The sequence below is a fragment of the Achroia grisella genome, unplaced genomic scaffold, assembly GCF_030625045.1.
Source record: "Achroia grisella isolate CSIRO2021 unplaced genomic scaffold, CSIRO_AGI_Agris_v1 utg869, whole genome shotgun sequence".
Classification (NCBI taxonomy): domain Eukaryota; kingdom Metazoa; phylum Arthropoda; class Insecta; order Lepidoptera; family Pyralidae; genus Achroia; species Achroia grisella.
The window spans coordinates 1,395,704-1,414,950 of record NW_026713049.1 but is presented as its reverse complement, the minus strand read 5'-3'; the positions used below and the strand labels follow the sequence as shown (position 1 = coordinate 1,414,950).

Sequence of the window (19,247 nt, the reverse complement as noted above, 5' to 3'; positions counted from 1 at the left end):
TATGAGATTTATTTGTGTAAATGAGTGACTGTGTATATATGATTTAATGCTTACCGTGAGCCAGTCGAATGAATACTTTTAAAATATTTATATTTAGTTAATAATTGTGTAAATAAAGAATTTTCTTAACAATAATGGTTTTTATTCAACTTTCTCTCAAACATAAGATAATCTTTCGGTACAAAAATTAAATATATCGTTTATTTAACCAGCATTTGCTTCATCAGTTTGGGATTTAGACAACTTCTGAATACACTTGGTCGCAGCAAGGTGGATTGTCTTGTCCAACGAATCTGCGGATCAAAAATACAAGAAATCAATCTAAATTATGGTATTTAATATAATAAAAAGGAAAATATAAATTTGACATTTATATATAGATTTATTTATGTGAGAATACTAAACTTAAATCCAGTCAGCAATAGCATTAATGTAGCTGAATAAAAAAATGTAGAAAATGAAAATGCATTTTTCAAAACCTACAAGAAGTAAAGTTAAAATATTAAATTATTTTAATTTTTAAAACCTTCATATAAACTGTGAGCTAACGTTATGAATTTTGGCATGAAATTAATTGTTGAGAATTTATATTTGTACTTTCACTTTGTCTTTTGGTGGAAGTGGCTCAGTATTTTTTTATTTTCTATTTGGCTTTTCACTTTACCTAATCACACACTAAAGAAGTCGAAACCAAAACAAAATACAAAAACATAGTATCCTCCTTAAATTGCCGTATGTAATTTAAAAAATATTACTAAAACTTCTGTATAAAGGTAAATGAAAAACTCATTGAAAAACTGAATTGATCAAAAATCTTTTCACTAATAAAAATTAACATCGTTTACTTTCTATGTCATTAGTTATCAAATTATCTATGGTATTACATTGGTTTTAATCAAAGTATAATAATGTTCCTAATTATTTTATTTAGAAAGTAGATACCTACTGACCAGCCCCCAACTATAATCTGTTTATAAATAAATAATTGTTTTTATAAATTTCACTTACATATCTTATGCTGTCCCTTGACTGGAAAACGTAGCCTCAAACTGATGGGGTTTGAACAAATAAACACGTATGGACTCTCACTCTCTCCATTCGGATAACTAGAATTAATGTAATTTTTATTAACATTTTGTGCATCAATAACAAACAATAATATCTATTCACTACCTCACTATTATGACGGCCTCGGTGGTCGCTTTACTTCTGATGGTCGCGGGTTCGATTCCTATTCGAAACATTTGTATTTATGAGTATGATTGTCTGTATCGGTCTGGGTGTTTTCTATGTATATTAAGTATGTATTTACAAAAAAATCTTAGTACTATCAGTTGTACTGGTACCATACATAACACAACCTGCAGCTAGCTTCTAGACCAACGAGCCCGTCAAATAAAAGAACAGAATTCTATTCTATTCTATTTTTTAATGCATATTATATGGCGGACTTAATACCTTGCGGCGTTATCTACCAGTCAACCATGAGTGGTGCAGAGAAAGATTGTTATTAGTACTTACACTTTCTGATATTCCTCCTGCGGCAAACAATCGTCCACGCTAACGCAGCCCAGCAAGCAACCGGTTGGGTAGAACGTGGGGAATTTCAGCTGTGCATCTACAAAGGTAACAAAAGTGATCAAATGTGTGCAACAAAATCATTAATGATCTCACAATAAATGTTCAGAAATCAACTTTAATAGTAATTAATACAAAGTCAATTTTCCATAGATGCACATTCATTATATTAAGCACAATATAATACAAATATAATAATTTATTTAGATATGTTTGGGGTTCGCCATTGTAGCATTGGATTCAAACATACCCATCAAAATATGTGTATTCAAAAATGTTTCAAGTTAAGCTATATTAAAAAAAAATGAGTTCACATAGCCTCTGACTACGCCATTTGGGGTAACAGTCATGACAGTATGTTTATTTTATTACCTGGGTACAAAGACCTGTACTGGTCTTCTATCGCCTTGATGATATTCTGGTCTGGCGGTTTCACGGTGGACGCGATCCACAAACGACCGCGGTGGTTCGTGTACCACGTGCGACCCTCGTGCCTAAATGTATCATTGTTGTTATATTACTCTACTGATATATCATCTACTACACTATTATATTACTATACTTTTCAGTTTCTTACACAAACTTACATTTTGATGCCTTCAACGAGCAAAGAGGCCCAGGGCTGATGCATGGAGAGGCAGCGGCCGGTGTCGCTCATCTCCTGCATCTCACCGTCTTGTATACGCGACAACTGAAGACCTGAGCTCTTCAATGCTGAAGCGTAACCCTTGTTGTCTACTGACGGGTCGAACTGTTGGAAAATTATAGTTTTACTACTACCTCTATTCATATTAATATACAAAGTCTGTTGAGAGCCTGTTTGTGGCCGTTTCACGACTTAACGGCTGAATTGATCTGAGTGAAATTTAAGATGAAGGTATCAAGCCCAGATAAATAATCTGAAAGAGGTGTATAGGGAAGAAGATGAAATAGTGGGTAAATCTTGGAGCAAGTCGCCAGTCATTATACCATATTTTTTTTACCAAAAATGCTATTAAACTTATCCAAAAGTAATTCTTATTGTTAAATAAGTGATAGTAAAACTCAATAACCTGGAGTAGAGGTGCGTTAACACCGGGCGCCACGTCTCTGTCGCCGGTCAGACCCGGGCCGGCTGTGAACGCATTATGCTGCAACCACTCGGGTACACGACCATCGGAACCCATCTGCCTTATCTTGTCCTCGTCTACTTCGTAATCTATCGTATTGTCCTCGACCACTTGACGACCTGTATTACAAGTCAAATCAAATTAAATCAGAATATCTTTATTGATGTAGGTCTAATACAGACTCTTATGATATGATTTTGGTTTTTATAAGCATTAAATATTGTAATTCAGTTTATGTATATATTTGTGTATCCTAGATTTAATTTAATTTTTTTTTCTTATTTTAAATATAATAAATTTATATGTAGTAATAAGTTTATATGCAGTAAAAATCTATTTTTAATCTATTTTGTTAGTAACAACTTAATAACATCTTATGTTTTTTTTTTCTTATTTAATGTTGTATGGGAAAAATTATTTGGTGCAATTAAAAACCAGCGTAAATCATTATATATCCTGTGTTATAAATATCAGCAACTACTGAGGCAGTTCCTATTGTCCAATTTTCTATATTATTATATATTTCTCATTTTGCGTTATTGTAAATAGTACTATTTGTGTTATGTTGGCAATAAATCAATTATCTATGTATCTATCATATGTCAAATCTTTACACGTCAATTTGGGAGTGCTTTCAATCTGAGAAGAACTGACAAGAAACTAATCTCATATTCTTTTCAAATAAGGTGTGTACATGTTTACAATAATACAGATTCATTTTTATATTCAAATTTGGGATATATTGAAGTGACCACAAGCATATGCTATTGCAATTTTGTCACAAACAAATCTAATCAGTGTTTATAACCCACTTCCAGAACAGACAACAAGAAATCCATATATAAAGGAAAAAATCTCTTTAGTCCAAACGCCCTAGTCCGCCTGTTTTATAATAATAATTTATTGTCAGAGAACGTAGTCTATTTTGTTAGTAACAACTTAATAACATAACTACCTATGATTGCAATAAAAAAGTTTTTATTCCTAACATAGGTAAGGTTATATTATATTGTATGTTGTCGAAAAATTATTTGGTGCAATTAAGTGAAAATATGTACAGACCAACTCGCCAGTAATAGCAAGTCTTATAAATATCTATATATCCTATAAACATGTTACACTCAATATAAATAAATTAAAGTATAATTCTTCACCAGCAAAGTCGAAGGTCATCTTCTTCTGAAGTCTGGACGCGTGCTTCTTGTCGTGCAACTCCTGTTGGTACTTCTGCAGTTTCTCCTTCTCGTTGGAGTTCATCCACACGCTGTTCACGTTGAAATAGTCGCTGTCGTCGTCGGTCACCCGGGTGCGGCGCTCACTGTTCATGTATACATACTTTTTTATACCACAGAGTTGGTCAAGTAATCAAAAGGGTACCTTATGCATATGTGCTTAAAACTCAAAGTCAAAATAATTTATTCACATACGACCTTTCGGCCTGTTGTGCATGTGTTAGTATTTTATCACTATCCCTACTTTCTATATATGTTTATGTGTCAAGAAGACGTTGCTGAACTTTAAGAAACCGTAATAAATCCTTCTATAGTAACTACAGAAAACCGCGGTAAGTAGATCACATCAGCATGTATTCTGTCGTCTCTCGGATTATTATTTATATTTAAAATTACAGCAAAAAATATATATATAGGACAAAATTTAATAAATTCAATTTTTTACGTTTTTCTAAAATATCGATAACAAATACAAAGAGTATTGTTATTGTTATTGTTCTTTTTCTGCTTTTTAGGGCAATGAACCTTTAAAAAATAATGTAGGTATAACTGAAACAAACAGATATTTAACGATAAGGCTGCCCATTGCTACCTCTATCTTGCAAATAGTAATAACATTTCTTTATATATTTGTATATACTTTCAGTTATACTTTATGTAACTGTATTTACTGTGAAGGGAACAATAAAGTTTTTTCATTTCATTACTGTTTATTACATACATACATGTTTTATTAAAGTACATCTCTCTCACCTAGTTCTGTCATATTCCAGCAGTTTATTTCTGTGAGACAAGGCCTCCTCCCATCCTTTTGGTCTGCTCCTTTCCAGAAGTGATTCCATTAGCTTAGCACTAGCTTTCGTCTTAGCGTTAATCTCTTTCTGCTCTGCCGGTGTGCAAACCTATTGTTTTTTTTTAATATTTAAATTTCTTTATTTTATTACATTTACTTAGCATAAAACAAAGTCGCTTGTCGCTGTCTGTATATCTTTAAATTACGCAACGGATTTTAATGCAATTTTTAGCAATAGATAGTGATTCAAGAGGAAGTTTTATGTGTATAATACATGCATGTTATTAAATAAGTTTATACAGTTACATACCAACTAGTCAATTCATACTAATATTCATGGATGTAGCCAGCCATGTGCTCAGAGTGGGGCAGCAGTCTAAAATATTATTTAACTAGCAAACTATACCCATGGTCTTACCCCAATTATTTTTTTTCATATAAAATGATGCAGCCTGTTTCTGTATGAATTTTTTTATGTTGACTATCCATAATGTTCCACAAAAACTAACAACTTACAAGATTGCCACAGAAAAGGCATGGTCCGGAGCCCTCCTGTGTACAAATAACCCGGCCACATTGCAAGCAGTTATTAACTAGTTCATGTTTTGACGCTTGGCAGTCACATCGATGGCGACCTGCAAATATTATTTAAACAACTTTATTGAACAATCTACACATCTTGGAGCTTACCAGTAATTTAATAAAATATACAATGTAAATACTTTTTTTTACTTGGCTACTCTTAAATTGTTTCTTCTCTTGTTTAAGCAATCATATTTCCATGAAATTTGACTATAATTGACACTATTAAGATCACTGAGGCAACAGTAAAACATGAGTAAGGGTGGATGCCTTAGGGAAAAATAAAATAATGCACATATGTGCACCATCCTCTCCACATGAAAAACTATCTAGAATATGCTATTCAGGATAGGCATGATACTGACTAATATATAATAATAATAATAATCCTGGAGAACTCAGAGAATACAGTGCCAACTAATTCCAAGCTAAGCAGAGTTTGTGTAATGAGTATTATACAACTGATTGAAATACTGTTTTTTTCATATATATATGGTATGATGAACTATTTAAATATTTTTTTTAAATATACACTAATAAAATGAACAGACTAACAATCATACCTATGAACACAAATGCTTACACTGTGCAAGCATTGAACTTGCAACCATCTGAAGTAACATGATGTGGTAAACCAAAAGGACTATCAATATATAAATCCTAATAAATTAAATATTTTCTTAATTAGAGCCAATAATAATATAATACATGCTAACTGTAATATAATACAGCTCTATATAAATATCTCAATCTGCTCACCTTTTAACAACACAACCTGAGCATTTTTGCCCTCTTGAGAGTACAAATTAACAAACTTGGTTTTCTTCTTTGACTTGGACTCCTCTGAATTCTGTGCTGGCTGCACTTCCGGTGAAATCACCTCCTGTTGCTGCTGCTTACCTTTTGATGTTTTCTTTTTGTTTTGTTTTGGTATGGAACTTCCTGAAATTATACGAAAACATTATTTAAATATTTTGTTGACTGGGTTTGCTTGAATACTGTCATATGGTGATAAGTTTACTCATCGTTTAAAAAATTTATTTATTGAGAATGTTCTACTTTATTTCCAAATTACTTACATAAATGTGTCCAGTAACATGAGCTAGTTTCTATGTAAAATTTGTATTGCATGTATTGCACAATCATATGCAATAAAATACATAGCATTATTTCTTTTAAATGTTTACTGGCATTGACATTCTGAAGCCATTGTTTACACTTACTTACCTTTAGAAGAAAATATTTTTTTTGATAACTCTAAGAAGAAATTTCTATGTTGAGGATTATCAAAATCTAATAAAGTTTTCATGTAGTCATTTAAATCAACCTCATTTTCAATTGAGAGAATATGTCTGAAAATGAACAGATATATATGAATAAATGGGTATAAGATCATAGAATATATTTGATTTAGAATCTTATTTTCAATTATAAACGCGAAAGTTTGTGAGTATGGATTGAATGTTTGTTACTCTTTTACGCAAAAACTACTGAACAGATTTTGATTGAAACTTTACAGTAATAGAGCTTATACATCAGAATAACATATAGGCTAAAAATTTCACGCGGGTGAAACCACGGGCACAGGTAGTATAGTATAAAAATCATGAAAGTTCGTAAGATAAAGTCATATTCTACATACTGTATTAAATCTTCCGGTACTTGAAAATCTAATATATTAGACAAATTTTTGCTAATCCACTGTTCCATCACAATGTTTAAATATAATTATCAATACAGAATAAAATTATTTCAATATTAAAAATATCTATTTATCAAAATTCAAAATCTTGTGAAAAATTAAATTTATACACAATTTTATTGATGTCGAATTCAGTCGAATACAATATACCTATTATGCTCTACAGAGAACAAAAATATTTCGACATCGATATACAGTTCTCGATTATCTGGACACCAGTGGCATCAAAAGAGGATAAATAAAATGAGATACATATAAAATGAGAAACGAAATGCTTGGTGTATTCATATTTAGCAACACCTAAACTTCCTGAAACTATATTTCGGACTATTTCTTATTTGATATTTATCTGATTTCACATGGATGTTGAAATCGATATCAATATCGATTATTTTCAAATATAGGTATAGATCATTCCTATCAAGCAGCTGATTTTGACACGTAGATGAATTATTTTGAAGTGGCATTCTAACATAGAGTAATTTATGAAAGAGTAGTAGTATCGAAAGTGACCTTACAATACAATTTAGAAACCTCTTCTAAATTCTATTGTAAGGTCACTTTCGACATACTTCTATAGATTCCTATAATTTATAGGTAGTAGATGTATATTATAACCTAACGTATTATAATTTATAAGTCTAAATATACTCATTGTGATAGCGCCAAGTACTCTGTGTTAACTGACATTGACTGTTTACAAAGCCGAAATATTATTAATGTCACTGTCATACTGCCACTAAAAAGGATTTTACATATTCTATACAAAATATAAATTTCTTATTTTCAGATTTTTCCAAGTGTTTTCCAAGTTCAATTTATAATTTTAAGGTATTGTTATTTAACTACTCTTATGAATGTTTAATTAAATGAATACAATATGATTTCAATCAGTACAATACCAAAACAATCTCTTAGTTGTGTTTACGTAATTTGGTAACCTAATAACATTTTTAGATTTTTGTTGATATTATCTCCAACAGTATTCAGATTTATTTGCTTAATATTGTATGTAATATATATGAAAAATGTACTGTTCACTTTCAGTGTCAACATGTCCATTTCACCATTTCTCCGTTCGCCGTTTACTGATGTCACTGGAGGAATGATTTCTCATCAACTATTAGGTCGCTGTCAGCTTGAAGAAGCGCGCTACATGGAGTGTCTAGAAGCCTATGGCTTGGAGCGTGGGAAAGTCAAGTGCTCCCATTTGTTTGGTGACTTCCATGAATGCCAAACTTTGACAAAACAATTCAAAAGATTTATAGTAAGTCATCAGAAATGTTTAGTTCCTTCACTGTTTAGGCAGTCTCCATCAATAAATCCCTCCGTAATTTTATTTAATAAGCTATAAAAATAAAAATATATTTCATACACATATAGTAGTTTTGGAGATGCTGTAAGTTAATTAAATGTTTATTTTTATGTTTAAGACTTCATTGTATTTAATATGTAATAAATTTTAATTCGTAATATTGTCTAAATATAAGGGTTAGTACCTTTTTAATTTCAACAATAGGTAGAGGTATTTATCTTTTTAATATTTTTTTTTATAAACCAGAAATAATATATATATTTATTAAAGAAATAGTAATATGCTACACATTAATTATGTCTTGATATCAGATTTTTATCATTATTGCAAAATTTATAATAGATCCATTATGTACTGATTTTGTTATAAATTAACAACCAAGCCAAGCCCTATAGGCAAGAACCTCTTATTCTCAGTTATAGATTCATTATAATTTTGAATATATATGGTTTATTTAACCCATAATTTGTTTCAGGCTATGAGAAATGAAAGAGACAAGCAAATAGCAGAAGGAAAACTGAAGGGAGATAATAAATATTTAAGCCCTAGGGTGGACAGTTTTTAAAAATAATTCAGTTACAAATTTATTAATACACTTAGTTATTTAATATGTAAATAAAAACAATGATAAAATTAAAAATATATTTAATTTTACAAATATTCCTATCTATATTAATGTTTAACAATATCACTTCACTAGACACTTAATCATTATTCAGTCATGTTTTAAATAATAGATAAAATCTTTATTCATATCAAAATATTACAAACATACATAATTCGATAAACAAGTATATGTATGTAAGGAAATTGTACATAAGAAAATAATAATAAATAAGCAATACACTTTAACTTACACTAACTCATATTAGTTAAATAATGCAATGAATAACACAAGAAACTGATTTCAAACTAAATATAACACTTATTTATTATTATTTATTATTATAATCTAATAGGGCTGATTAGAAGCTGTGGTCTTGTTACATGCGTCTCTGGGCTCTGGGCAGTGCCTGAATATCAGTGGTATGCAGCAAACAATACACTGAAGTGCTGCCTTTTTGCATATGGGCTATGCACACACACTACGTTATTCATACCGTTTTTTTTGTATCTGTGTTGTATTGTATTTTATCTGTATATTTGTTGTGTATTGTATTTTGTTTGACTTGGCTAATGTAATTGTATATCTGTTTTTATTTTTGTATTTACTATTCAATTCTTGTGTGTGCCTTTTTCAAGTTCACTGAAGTTACCAAAACTGTCTTTAGTCAATATTCCACATTTGTCAGTAATTAAGATATAGCGATTTATTGCTGCTAAGGAAACCACCTGAGCTGCGGCGACTAGCGACTTTCGAGATTTACTCACCTGCACCAATTTCTTGTATGTACAAAATTAATAAAACACTAAATTTCATACTGACCATCTCACATGTGCGTAGTCGCAGTAGTAATTCTGTTATGTTACGTACATATTGCTATATTCGTTTGTCAGGCTAATTTATTCGTTCGAATTCTTTACTAATTGCAAATGTATTTGTGATATATTATCTGCACTATTTTGGCAGCGTAAACAACTTTGCTGTATGTATATACTTTAAGTTGCATTATTATAACGAATATACTCATGACGAAAAACCGCGCAAAGTATTAGACTACGAAATAATATTTTAAAACATTGCTATCACGTTTTTGATAGGCGTTTCATTAAATGTAAATTGACATTCTCGACGAAAAGCAACTAACACCTTCGGTATACTTATTATTCTTTGAACCAACATGTTCATCAAACACTACGGTTACTACAGCGACGATAATTGGCAATGCCACAGACTATCTCTTATCTGCTATAGTCATTATATTCAATTTCATTCTGCCAATTATTCAATGTACTATTTTCAAGGCAACAGATCTAATTATCTAATATTAGTAACTATTGTCTACCAGGCCTTAAGTAAAGAGATAGACAAATTGCGAGTGGAAAATTGCTTGGGGACAAGAAACATTTATCGCCGAGAGTCGACAATTATTAAGCTTTTCATTCAGCTTGCTAAACAACGAGTAAGCGAATATTGTACTGTTTAAAAATAACAGGACTCTGAACATTGCTGTATTATTATATAATTCCACATTAGTGTACCCATAATAGCGCAGATTCGTTCGCCAATTATATAAAATAAGGCATAAAATATTTAACAACATGCTTTATAGTGCATATTATTAATAAAATTACATTATAATTCTATATCTACTTATTTATTGAATAGAATAATCTTTTCTTTATTTTACATAGTACATATTTATCTTCACGACTTTACTCGCAGTTGAAATGTAGTCATTCAATTAGAATTTAAATTAAATAAATAGCAGTCTGGCGTCTCTCAGATTAATTTCTTACATTGTCGGTATTACTATCGTCGGTGAGTCAGTCAGAAATATTGACATTTTATTTACTGTGTTCATAAAAATACTGTGTTCCTAAATTTATAATCCTTTCCGTAAAGCCCAATCGGGAGCACCATTCCTTTGTCGTCCATTATATAAAAAACAATTTATATTATACTTTCGAGCACAAAAATGTTTTTTATATTATATACATGAGTGTATATTTATACCGCAGTATATTTAACGTGTAAAATACCTTTTTACTGCACTTTAAGAGAAAATTCTAACTTTTTACTGAACACCAAAAAAATTAATTTGGTAGGCACATTAAAAATAATGTCACAATAATTTAAGAAGATTAGGTACCTTTGATAATTCTTTTACTTTTCATGAATTTTTCAAGTCGTTAAAGTGGTACCGATGTTTACTTTCCTCATAAAATAGTCCGTTCTCGATCATTATAATATTTACCTAGTAATTAGTAATATACAAGGTTATAGAAGTTTTTTTTACCCGATGTGTATACTGTAAAAATTTGCCCATGTGGGCGGGCACATCAGTTTCCCCTATTTCAGTCACCAAACAGCTTGCTTTGTTTCCTGTATTTCCGTTGTAGGGTAAAAAAAGGCAGAAGGTAAGAAAGATCAGCAATACTCCGAAATGGCAATGCGTGAGCGATAATATTCACGTCACATGACATGAGGAGAGGCACGATAACGATATTTCAGTAGGTGGCACTTACCATCAGATGGACCGTAAGCTTATTTACCATTTTGGCATTCCAATTATATAAAAAAAGTATAGAAGTTATATATATACATAACACAAAAATAATAAACGTTTCGAGCTCTTCCACGAAAAATCGTGGGTGGGATAAATTATAAAATCTAGTTTGCATTTTGAAATGAGCTAATAATAGGTATGTATGCATTATACATTCGGTCTTCACGAAGGTTGTAAAGGTTACCTACACTAACTTCGGTGTTGAAAGGCAATGATCATTATCATCGAGACGTCATTAATCTACAAGTAATCGTTTTTAATTGCTCCTAAACATTAAAATTACAAGTTAGCTTGTCTTATACGGGTTTGCTAGAGAAATATTAATTATATAAGTTTTAATTCATTGTTTTTAAATTTATTTATACGTTTTCAGTATTTTTTGATAATTCTTTCTTATCAAAAGATAAGTCTATGCGGTTACACCCAACAGGTTTTCTTATATTTGTGTACAGTGTACGTAATACCATTATCTGTGGAAATACAGAAATTTATTATTAATAATTTAATCAGTTTAATCCTGTACCCAATATCTTAATGATAATATAAACCTAAATTTACTTCCTAGAAAAAAACTATTATTATATACCTATTGCGAAATATGTAGGTATAGGTACTATTTCACTGAAGTTATTCCATATTTAATAAAAATGAAAATCAAATATTAACTTCTTTTTAATTTATTTCTCTATTATTTTCAAAAACATCTCGCGTAACGATCGAAACTGATTCGAACAGACGGAAATCACTCCTATTAATCTGGTTATCGACTGTAAGGATACTGGAGTCTATTTGGCGCGTTCAATACCTCGTGTTTTTTCGTTTCACAGGAGTCACGGTCGGTCGGACGCGTTTTTGCAAAGAATTTTGGCGCCGAACTACATTATAATCAATCATTTTATTGTATTCATGATCAATAAAATATCGTAATGTAATTACGTACCTACCTTCTTACCTACGCAGTTCTATGTCGGGTCTTGTTTTTTTTTTAAGATAACTAAACCGTCCGTTGGTGTGTTTACATAGTTTTGAATTTTGTATTTATTTATGAGGGGCCTGAATAGGTGAAATGCGACAAAAATCTAGTATTAGGCAGATAGATAACGATTAGAATTTGTAGGAATTCTAGAAGTACTATTTTCGAGAAAAAAATACATTTGAACAATTATTACTGAAACGCATCTGATGATCTATACCTACATCTTTTCGTACTATGTACAAGAGCGCAACTGCAACCCAATGTTATTGATGTTATATTAAAAATAATATATTTATCTGGCAAGAAACTTAACAGGTATATTGTTTTATGTTATTATATTTTTTATGATCAGTTCCAATAGTGTGAATCTCATCCCTTAGGCAGACGGTTTGTAACATCAAAGAAAACGCCGTACCTATTGCTGTCACAGTACTGTGCAACTGCAAAAAATAACTAACCATGTACTTACTTCATTCTATGGTTTCCGTGGTGCCTTTAATGAATAGCACTCACCATCAGGTGGGCCGTCCACCTCATTGCCATTCAAATTAATTGTATAGAAAAGTAGGTAAGCAGTTTAATACGATTAGGTTCAATATTTTTAATTAACTGCACATAATGCTTGAGACGCCGAAAGAATAGAAGATTAGAACCAAGGAAGCAGTTCGTATACCAATATAAGGTCAATACAATATATCATTTTACTCCAGCTATATGCCTTGGAGAGTTATAATGGCGGGAGACAAAATGACACAGTTACAGAAGAATAGTCCCGCGACTGCTAAGATGCTAAGGGTTGGTTTATTTTAATAATTAAATAGCAATTGAGTATGATGGGATGATCATGAAGTCAGGGCAGTTAGCACATCTTGGCGAAATCATCACGCCTAACATCCATAGGGTTGGTTGATATTTTACTACGCAATATTAAAAAACATCCGTTTACAAAAGGTAATTAATGCGTGGGTAATTAATAATAATGGCGATGTCAACGCAGATCCTTATTCGCAAAATTATTTAATCGTCTAATTGCAAAACATTAATACGTACGTATCAACCTTGTTTAGAGCTTGCTATTGAAGTTCAATGGCCGTCAGTGATGAAATATGTTCGAAGGTTGTATCAGAGCACACCAAGGTAACGACACCGTGAGCTGCCTTCGTGATAGAAAAAAAAATATCAAACAATTTTTGTACCTTACGGAACTGACCAAGGTCCTCGACCCCACTGAGATTTCTGAACCATTTACATAAAAGACTAATGATCTTTTTTATCCAGGGTAGGTAGGTCGATCTTTAAAAGGATTATCTACAGGATTAGAGGACGACGACCTTTACGGTTGGCTCACGAACTCTAAAGAATTTAAAATGATTCCTACAAATTACAAAATTGTTTTATTGTATGTCATACAAATATTTAGGTAAGATAAAAATGTTTAAATTAAATCCGACAGTAGGTAGGTAGATACACGAGCCGGCTGGTATTAGTAATTATTGACCTTTGCTCTTTATATGCGCTTTTGAGTGTCATTTAAATGACTTTATTCAACACTAGACTAAAATACGAAGACCTTTTGCTTATCATTGTGAAATTAACATTTTTTTTATAATAAGAGAGGACAAATAGGGTAACTGCCAAAAATGCCACCTGTTATTAAGTTCGCGAGGCTGGCTCTCCTTCACGACCGGCGTGCGTCAAAGAGTCACAAGTTTTATTCCGTCGTCGCCTTGTTTGTTGCAAGAAAGCCCTCGGGCACGAGTTTATTACAGATCTATAACTAATTAGAAAAAAACTATATTATTTTTGTATAAATATTAATTTGTCTTTGCTATATTTTTAATTTAAACCCCATTAAAACGGTTGTATTGGGTACCAATTATATGTATCTATTAATTAAATAAATGTATCAAACAATTTTTTTAGCAATTATAGACTTTAAAAATGTCCGTTAAAAATGTCTAAACTCTATGGTTGTACTTTCTCTTTGGAGTTTTAATTAATTCAGCAAAAAATACAAAACAAATCGAATAGAAATTGAACTACAAGAAATATACAAAGTAACTACAATAACAACTATAATATTTGAATATCATATTTTCAATGTGTGCTCTATGTAGCAAAATTTTGAAGAATTCAGGAATACTATATATTTTTTTTACGTAATAAGTAAAGTATTCTATAAATTAATAGATATCAAAAATAGTTATAGTCAATAATAATAATGGCACCCTCGACTATTATCACACCTTTAACTATATATTACGTACTAAATTAAGTTAAAAATTATAATAAATATTTTCGGAATTGTCCTCGTAAGTTTAATTATAAAGTCATGTTCCAAAACATTTTTTATTTTGGAGTAAATACAGAATACTCTATTAAGAGTACGATAAATGTGCTTTTTTATGATTCTTGCAAAAAAAAACCTAAAATTCAAACAATATTGGATATTACATTTTTTGTATGTTCAGTCGTTTAAAATATCTATTCAGGGCTTTAAGTGAGCGAGTTCGACTCACACTTTGCCTTCTTCTAATTCTAACCATTTTTATCTTTAATCTTTATCTTTAGGAACATTTCTGTTGTCTTATTATAGACTACGATTTTTTTAGATTTGCTTTCTGAATAAAGAAAACAATATTGTCAAACCAGATGGGATGCATCGACCTTGAATGGACCTATCAGAAGATGACCTTTGCAGCTTTAATTTTTTTCTCGTTTACCATATTTGTAAATGCAGGACCGGCAAAAGAGATTACCAATTTTAAAGTGAAATTAAAGCAGCCACAGCGATATATGTAGATATCAGACGGAACAAACCCCCACTATACTAAGGATAAACATCAATTCATCATGCATGCGGCACGCCTTACCGATGCAATGTTATTTCGAATATTCGACACGGGCAACACTGGAGGGATGTTGATTGTTGCTTAAATTTTCTTTATATACGATAGAATAATATCGAAGTAAATATTTGTTTTTATATTTTTCGGGTTCTGTGTTAGAATTTTAATCAACGTATGAAGTGATTAAAACAATAATTAACTCAGAATAATTCACGCAACGCCATCTAGTGCCAAGCTAAGCATAGCTTGTGTTATGGGTAGACCATTAATACAAATATTTTTTTTGTTAATACATATATAATAGACATAGAAAATACCCAGTACAATACACACATACATACTCATGAAAACAAATACATATATGTACTGTTCGAGGAATCAAACCCGCGACCCTCGAAGGTAAGGTGGCATGCTAAACCGCTAGAGAAACGACTCTGTCTATATAGATTACCTACGTCTACATACGTGGAAGAGTATAAATGTACTGCTTTTCCTATTCCTATTTATTATTGTGGTCTATATACTTAACACATAGTTTTGGTTTATTTCTTTTTTCTTCTTATGTAAGCCCCAAGGATAAAAGCCTCCTCCATCCCCGCCAACCCTCGCTATCCATTGCAGTTTGCATCCAATCTTTCCCCACATTATATCATTACCTAGTTCTATTATGAAGTGATAATACACACCTGTTTTGTGTATCATCAAATCTTTCAACATTATAATTAATATTAGTGTAGATATAATAATCAATTCTGCTATTCAGCGCCTTGCTTTGAAAAGCTGTCTTCCAATGTGAACCGTGTTACTGAGTAAGTTAACATACTTAATACTCTACTCTTTAGAAATGGCTACGCGGTAAAGGAACCATGGGCTTCACAATCTATTCTATGATGTCATATAAATTAATATCGCTATTACAAAATAGGGGTCGATGGTAGAAGGGATGAGAATTTAATATATTTTTTATATGATTCTGTTTAAAAATTCATACAATTTTCTAACAGAATATAAAAAATAGATAATCTATTCTCAGACCTACCGAGTACACATTTAAAATTTCATCAGAATCGGTTCAGTAGGGTTATTCCATTATGGATAAATGTGACACGAAATTTTTATGTTGGTATAAACGATGGTTATCATTTTCCATCAGCCGAGCTCTCCGTTTCTTTGCCATTTCAATTGTATAATAAAATCTCTAGTAGGTCCGCTAATATTGCGTATTGTGTTGCTTTATTCTTGTAGCAGCAGCAACAGGAAGAGGGAGATCAAGAGATGAGACAGATTGTGTTGTATGTAGACAGACATAATTATATTGTAGAAGTATTTACAAAAAGAGATATAATACAAGAGACGAATACGAGTCGTACGGTCTAAGAGGCATACGGTCCCGAACCACAGCCTACTTATTTTTATTTCTTCGCGTCGGCGTCGGAACTAGGCAATGTTGCCGCGTGATGTTAGTTATATTAGCAATAATATTAGGACCAACAGGACAGCTTGTTTGCGTTTGACAGTAATATAAAAGATACATGATTATACCTGCGTCATAGAGCTATAAGTTACATCGTCGGAATGGAATTATTTGAAACGTCTCTTATAATGCTCGTGGACAAAATATCGATTAATCATGCATACTTCAGAGGAGTCCATTTGCGATACCCGTACTATATATAGGCATTAGGCAACTTTATCGGATATATAACAGACATTGTGATTTCTGAATTTCTTCATTCTCATACAATACACCTAAAAGCGAATGGCTGGAAGAAAATATGATTGCTGGCAATATTACTTTGTCAATGCATTTTATTATTTTTAAAACTATGTATAAAAACTTAATGAAAGAAAAAAGAAAACGTACTTATTTAGTGTTTTTTAGTTATTTACAATATAAGCCTTCTTCAGGGTAAGAACGGCGCCTTTGTTCTTCCGCCTTGTTATTAGAAAATGAATGAAATCGGAACAACTGCCACGAATGACAAAACATAGTAAGTTCATTACTTTCCCATAAATAGTTATAAATATTAATACAAAAATAAAAGATAATTTTGATGATGTTGTCTCAAAATGATAACTAGGGGCTGTTAGCTATTTATATTTAAAATAATATTTATGTTATAAGTACACAAGTTGTTCTTTTTACATAATTGCCTAATACCTTAACCAATATCTATTGGCACGACCTAAAATCAAATCCTGTATTTCATATATTAGAAAACTGTAACCCAAATAGATTCGATCGATAAAATCGAACCTGTGACCTCATTTATTGGAATCATGTCGCATCTGAATCACTTCGGTTCTCAATAGATGAAAACACCATTCGTCATATGACAAGGAAGTGAGACCAAAGTAATAAAAGCTGTATAAGTATAATGTTTTTAGAGAACACTCGACGCGCGAACAGCACGGTCATACATTATACATACATACATTATAATTTCAAAATCTAGTGTTTTTTTGTGAGCGCCGGCGCCGGTAAATTATGTACATGTCAATATAATCTTGTTCTGTTTTATAGTTGTTAAGTTTGCTCGCAATGCTGGCCACGTGCTGCCCAGTACCTATTAGCGATAGCGCAACGATAAGATTATATTAATACAGAAACAATCATATCTGGAATTCCTAAAAATTATTTGTATCGTTGAAAAAAATTAATAAAAAACTGGATAATAGGATCGTTTTGATGTAAACGACTCAATATTTATCTAACATTTTTACTTAAAACCACAAAAATAAGCCAAAGTTATTTGTAGGCATACTATTTGTTAGATAATCCTATGGTATGTTGTAACTTCCTCTAAACTCAACGTTAACATCACTAGTGTCTTATGTTTTTATCTGACTATTACAACAATAGATGGAACGAATGGGGCCGAACTCTACCTTAGATTAATTTATATTGGTGTATTCTCAATTTTCTGGTTGTGACTATGTCCTCTACTATACAGGATTGCCGGGAAAAGAAACTTATACATTCTCCATAATAAATATATATAATTACGTCATTAAGATAACAACCCAAAACAAACAAACCCTCTTTTACATTTGTAATTTTACTTATCACGATGCGCTCTTTCTTCACCTTTGTTATAAAATAATTGGATATTCCTTAATTCCTTTAACAAGCTTGTTATGCTCACGATAAAAGCATAGGATTGTCGACTTAAACAAATACTTAGTTCACTTAGTATAAAGTTTTTTTTTAATATCCTTTTCTGTTACAGAGTATCGTCCTATACTATTGTGAAAGTATTTATGCCCTTACAATTTTATTACAGAAATAACTGAAAGGTCGTTAATTATTTTGCACAATATACTATACATATTAATGATCACTTTGAATTTCGACTTATCGGGCTAAAACTCTCTTTTAAATTACAACAAATTAGACACGGAAAGTTAAGTTTCTTAAAAATTGGCTCTGCAAAACATTCTGATTAATACGCACTAAATTCACCACGATCGGCTTACAGACTTGACTTCATGGTTATTCTATCAGTCTCCATAGGTCCCACTGCATTGCCGACGAGTGCGCCATTGCATTGTTAGAATAATACTAATTTAATCATTCAGGAAGAAAAAAACGAATAAACAGACAAACGCACTTTCACGTTTATAATATATATATTCATATATAAGTATAGAAATGTGTAGTAAACAAACTCATTTACGTGTGCAATCACTAATGTTCGGTCTCGTAACGTGAAATAGTATCTATCTACCTAAACTAATAAACCGGCCATGTGTCCCATTAGAGAATTTATTGCCACACTCACATAAAAGTGAACAGGAATTCGGAAACCTTGAATAGCAAACATCTACTGACCTTTCCCAACTGTCTGACACTGCGATTCAATAACCTAATTTAATTTTTAATAATATTTAACATTCCCAAAGTCAAACTAGGGGTCGAAATGTTAATACTAGGTATATTT

General features: G+C 31.4%; 2 protein-coding genes across 2 annotated transcripts; one reads left to right on the top strand and one right to left on the bottom strand.

Annotated features, from left to right (window-relative positions):
* Positions 1 to 139: 139 nt before the first annotated feature.
* Positions 140 to 7,300, bottom strand: LOC131852885 (activating signal cointegrator 1). The gene is made up of 12 exons (XM_059203625.1): positions 6,937 to 7,300; positions 6,522 to 6,646; positions 6,054 to 6,236; positions 5,229 to 5,347; positions 4,673 to 4,821; positions 3,842 to 4,005; positions 2,631 to 2,806; positions 2,166 to 2,329; positions 1,951 to 2,072; positions 1,522 to 1,618; positions 1,009 to 1,106; positions 140 to 293 (listed from the first exon to the last, which is right to left on the bottom strand). The coding sequence occupies exons 1-12, from the start codon at positions 7,002 to 7,004 to the stop codon at positions 205 to 207; spliced, it is 1,554 nt and encodes a 517-aa protein (XP_059059608.1). The 5' UTR covers positions 7,005 to 7,300; the 3' UTR covers positions 140 to 204.
* A 411-nt stretch (positions 7,301 to 7,711) lies between these two features.
* On the top strand, positions 7,712 to 8,951 carry LOC131852886 (NADH dehydrogenase [ubiquinone] iron-sulfur protein 5). The gene is made up of 3 exons (XM_059203626.1): positions 7,712 to 7,827; positions 8,044 to 8,263; positions 8,787 to 8,951. Exons 2-3 carry the CDS (start codon positions 8,051 to 8,053, stop codon positions 8,874 to 8,876), a joined length of 303 nt encoding a protein of 100 aa, XP_059059609.1. The 5' UTR covers positions 7,712 to 7,827; positions 8,044 to 8,050; the 3' UTR covers positions 8,877 to 8,951.
* The last annotated feature ends 10,296 nt before the right edge of the window (positions 8,952 to 19,247 follow it).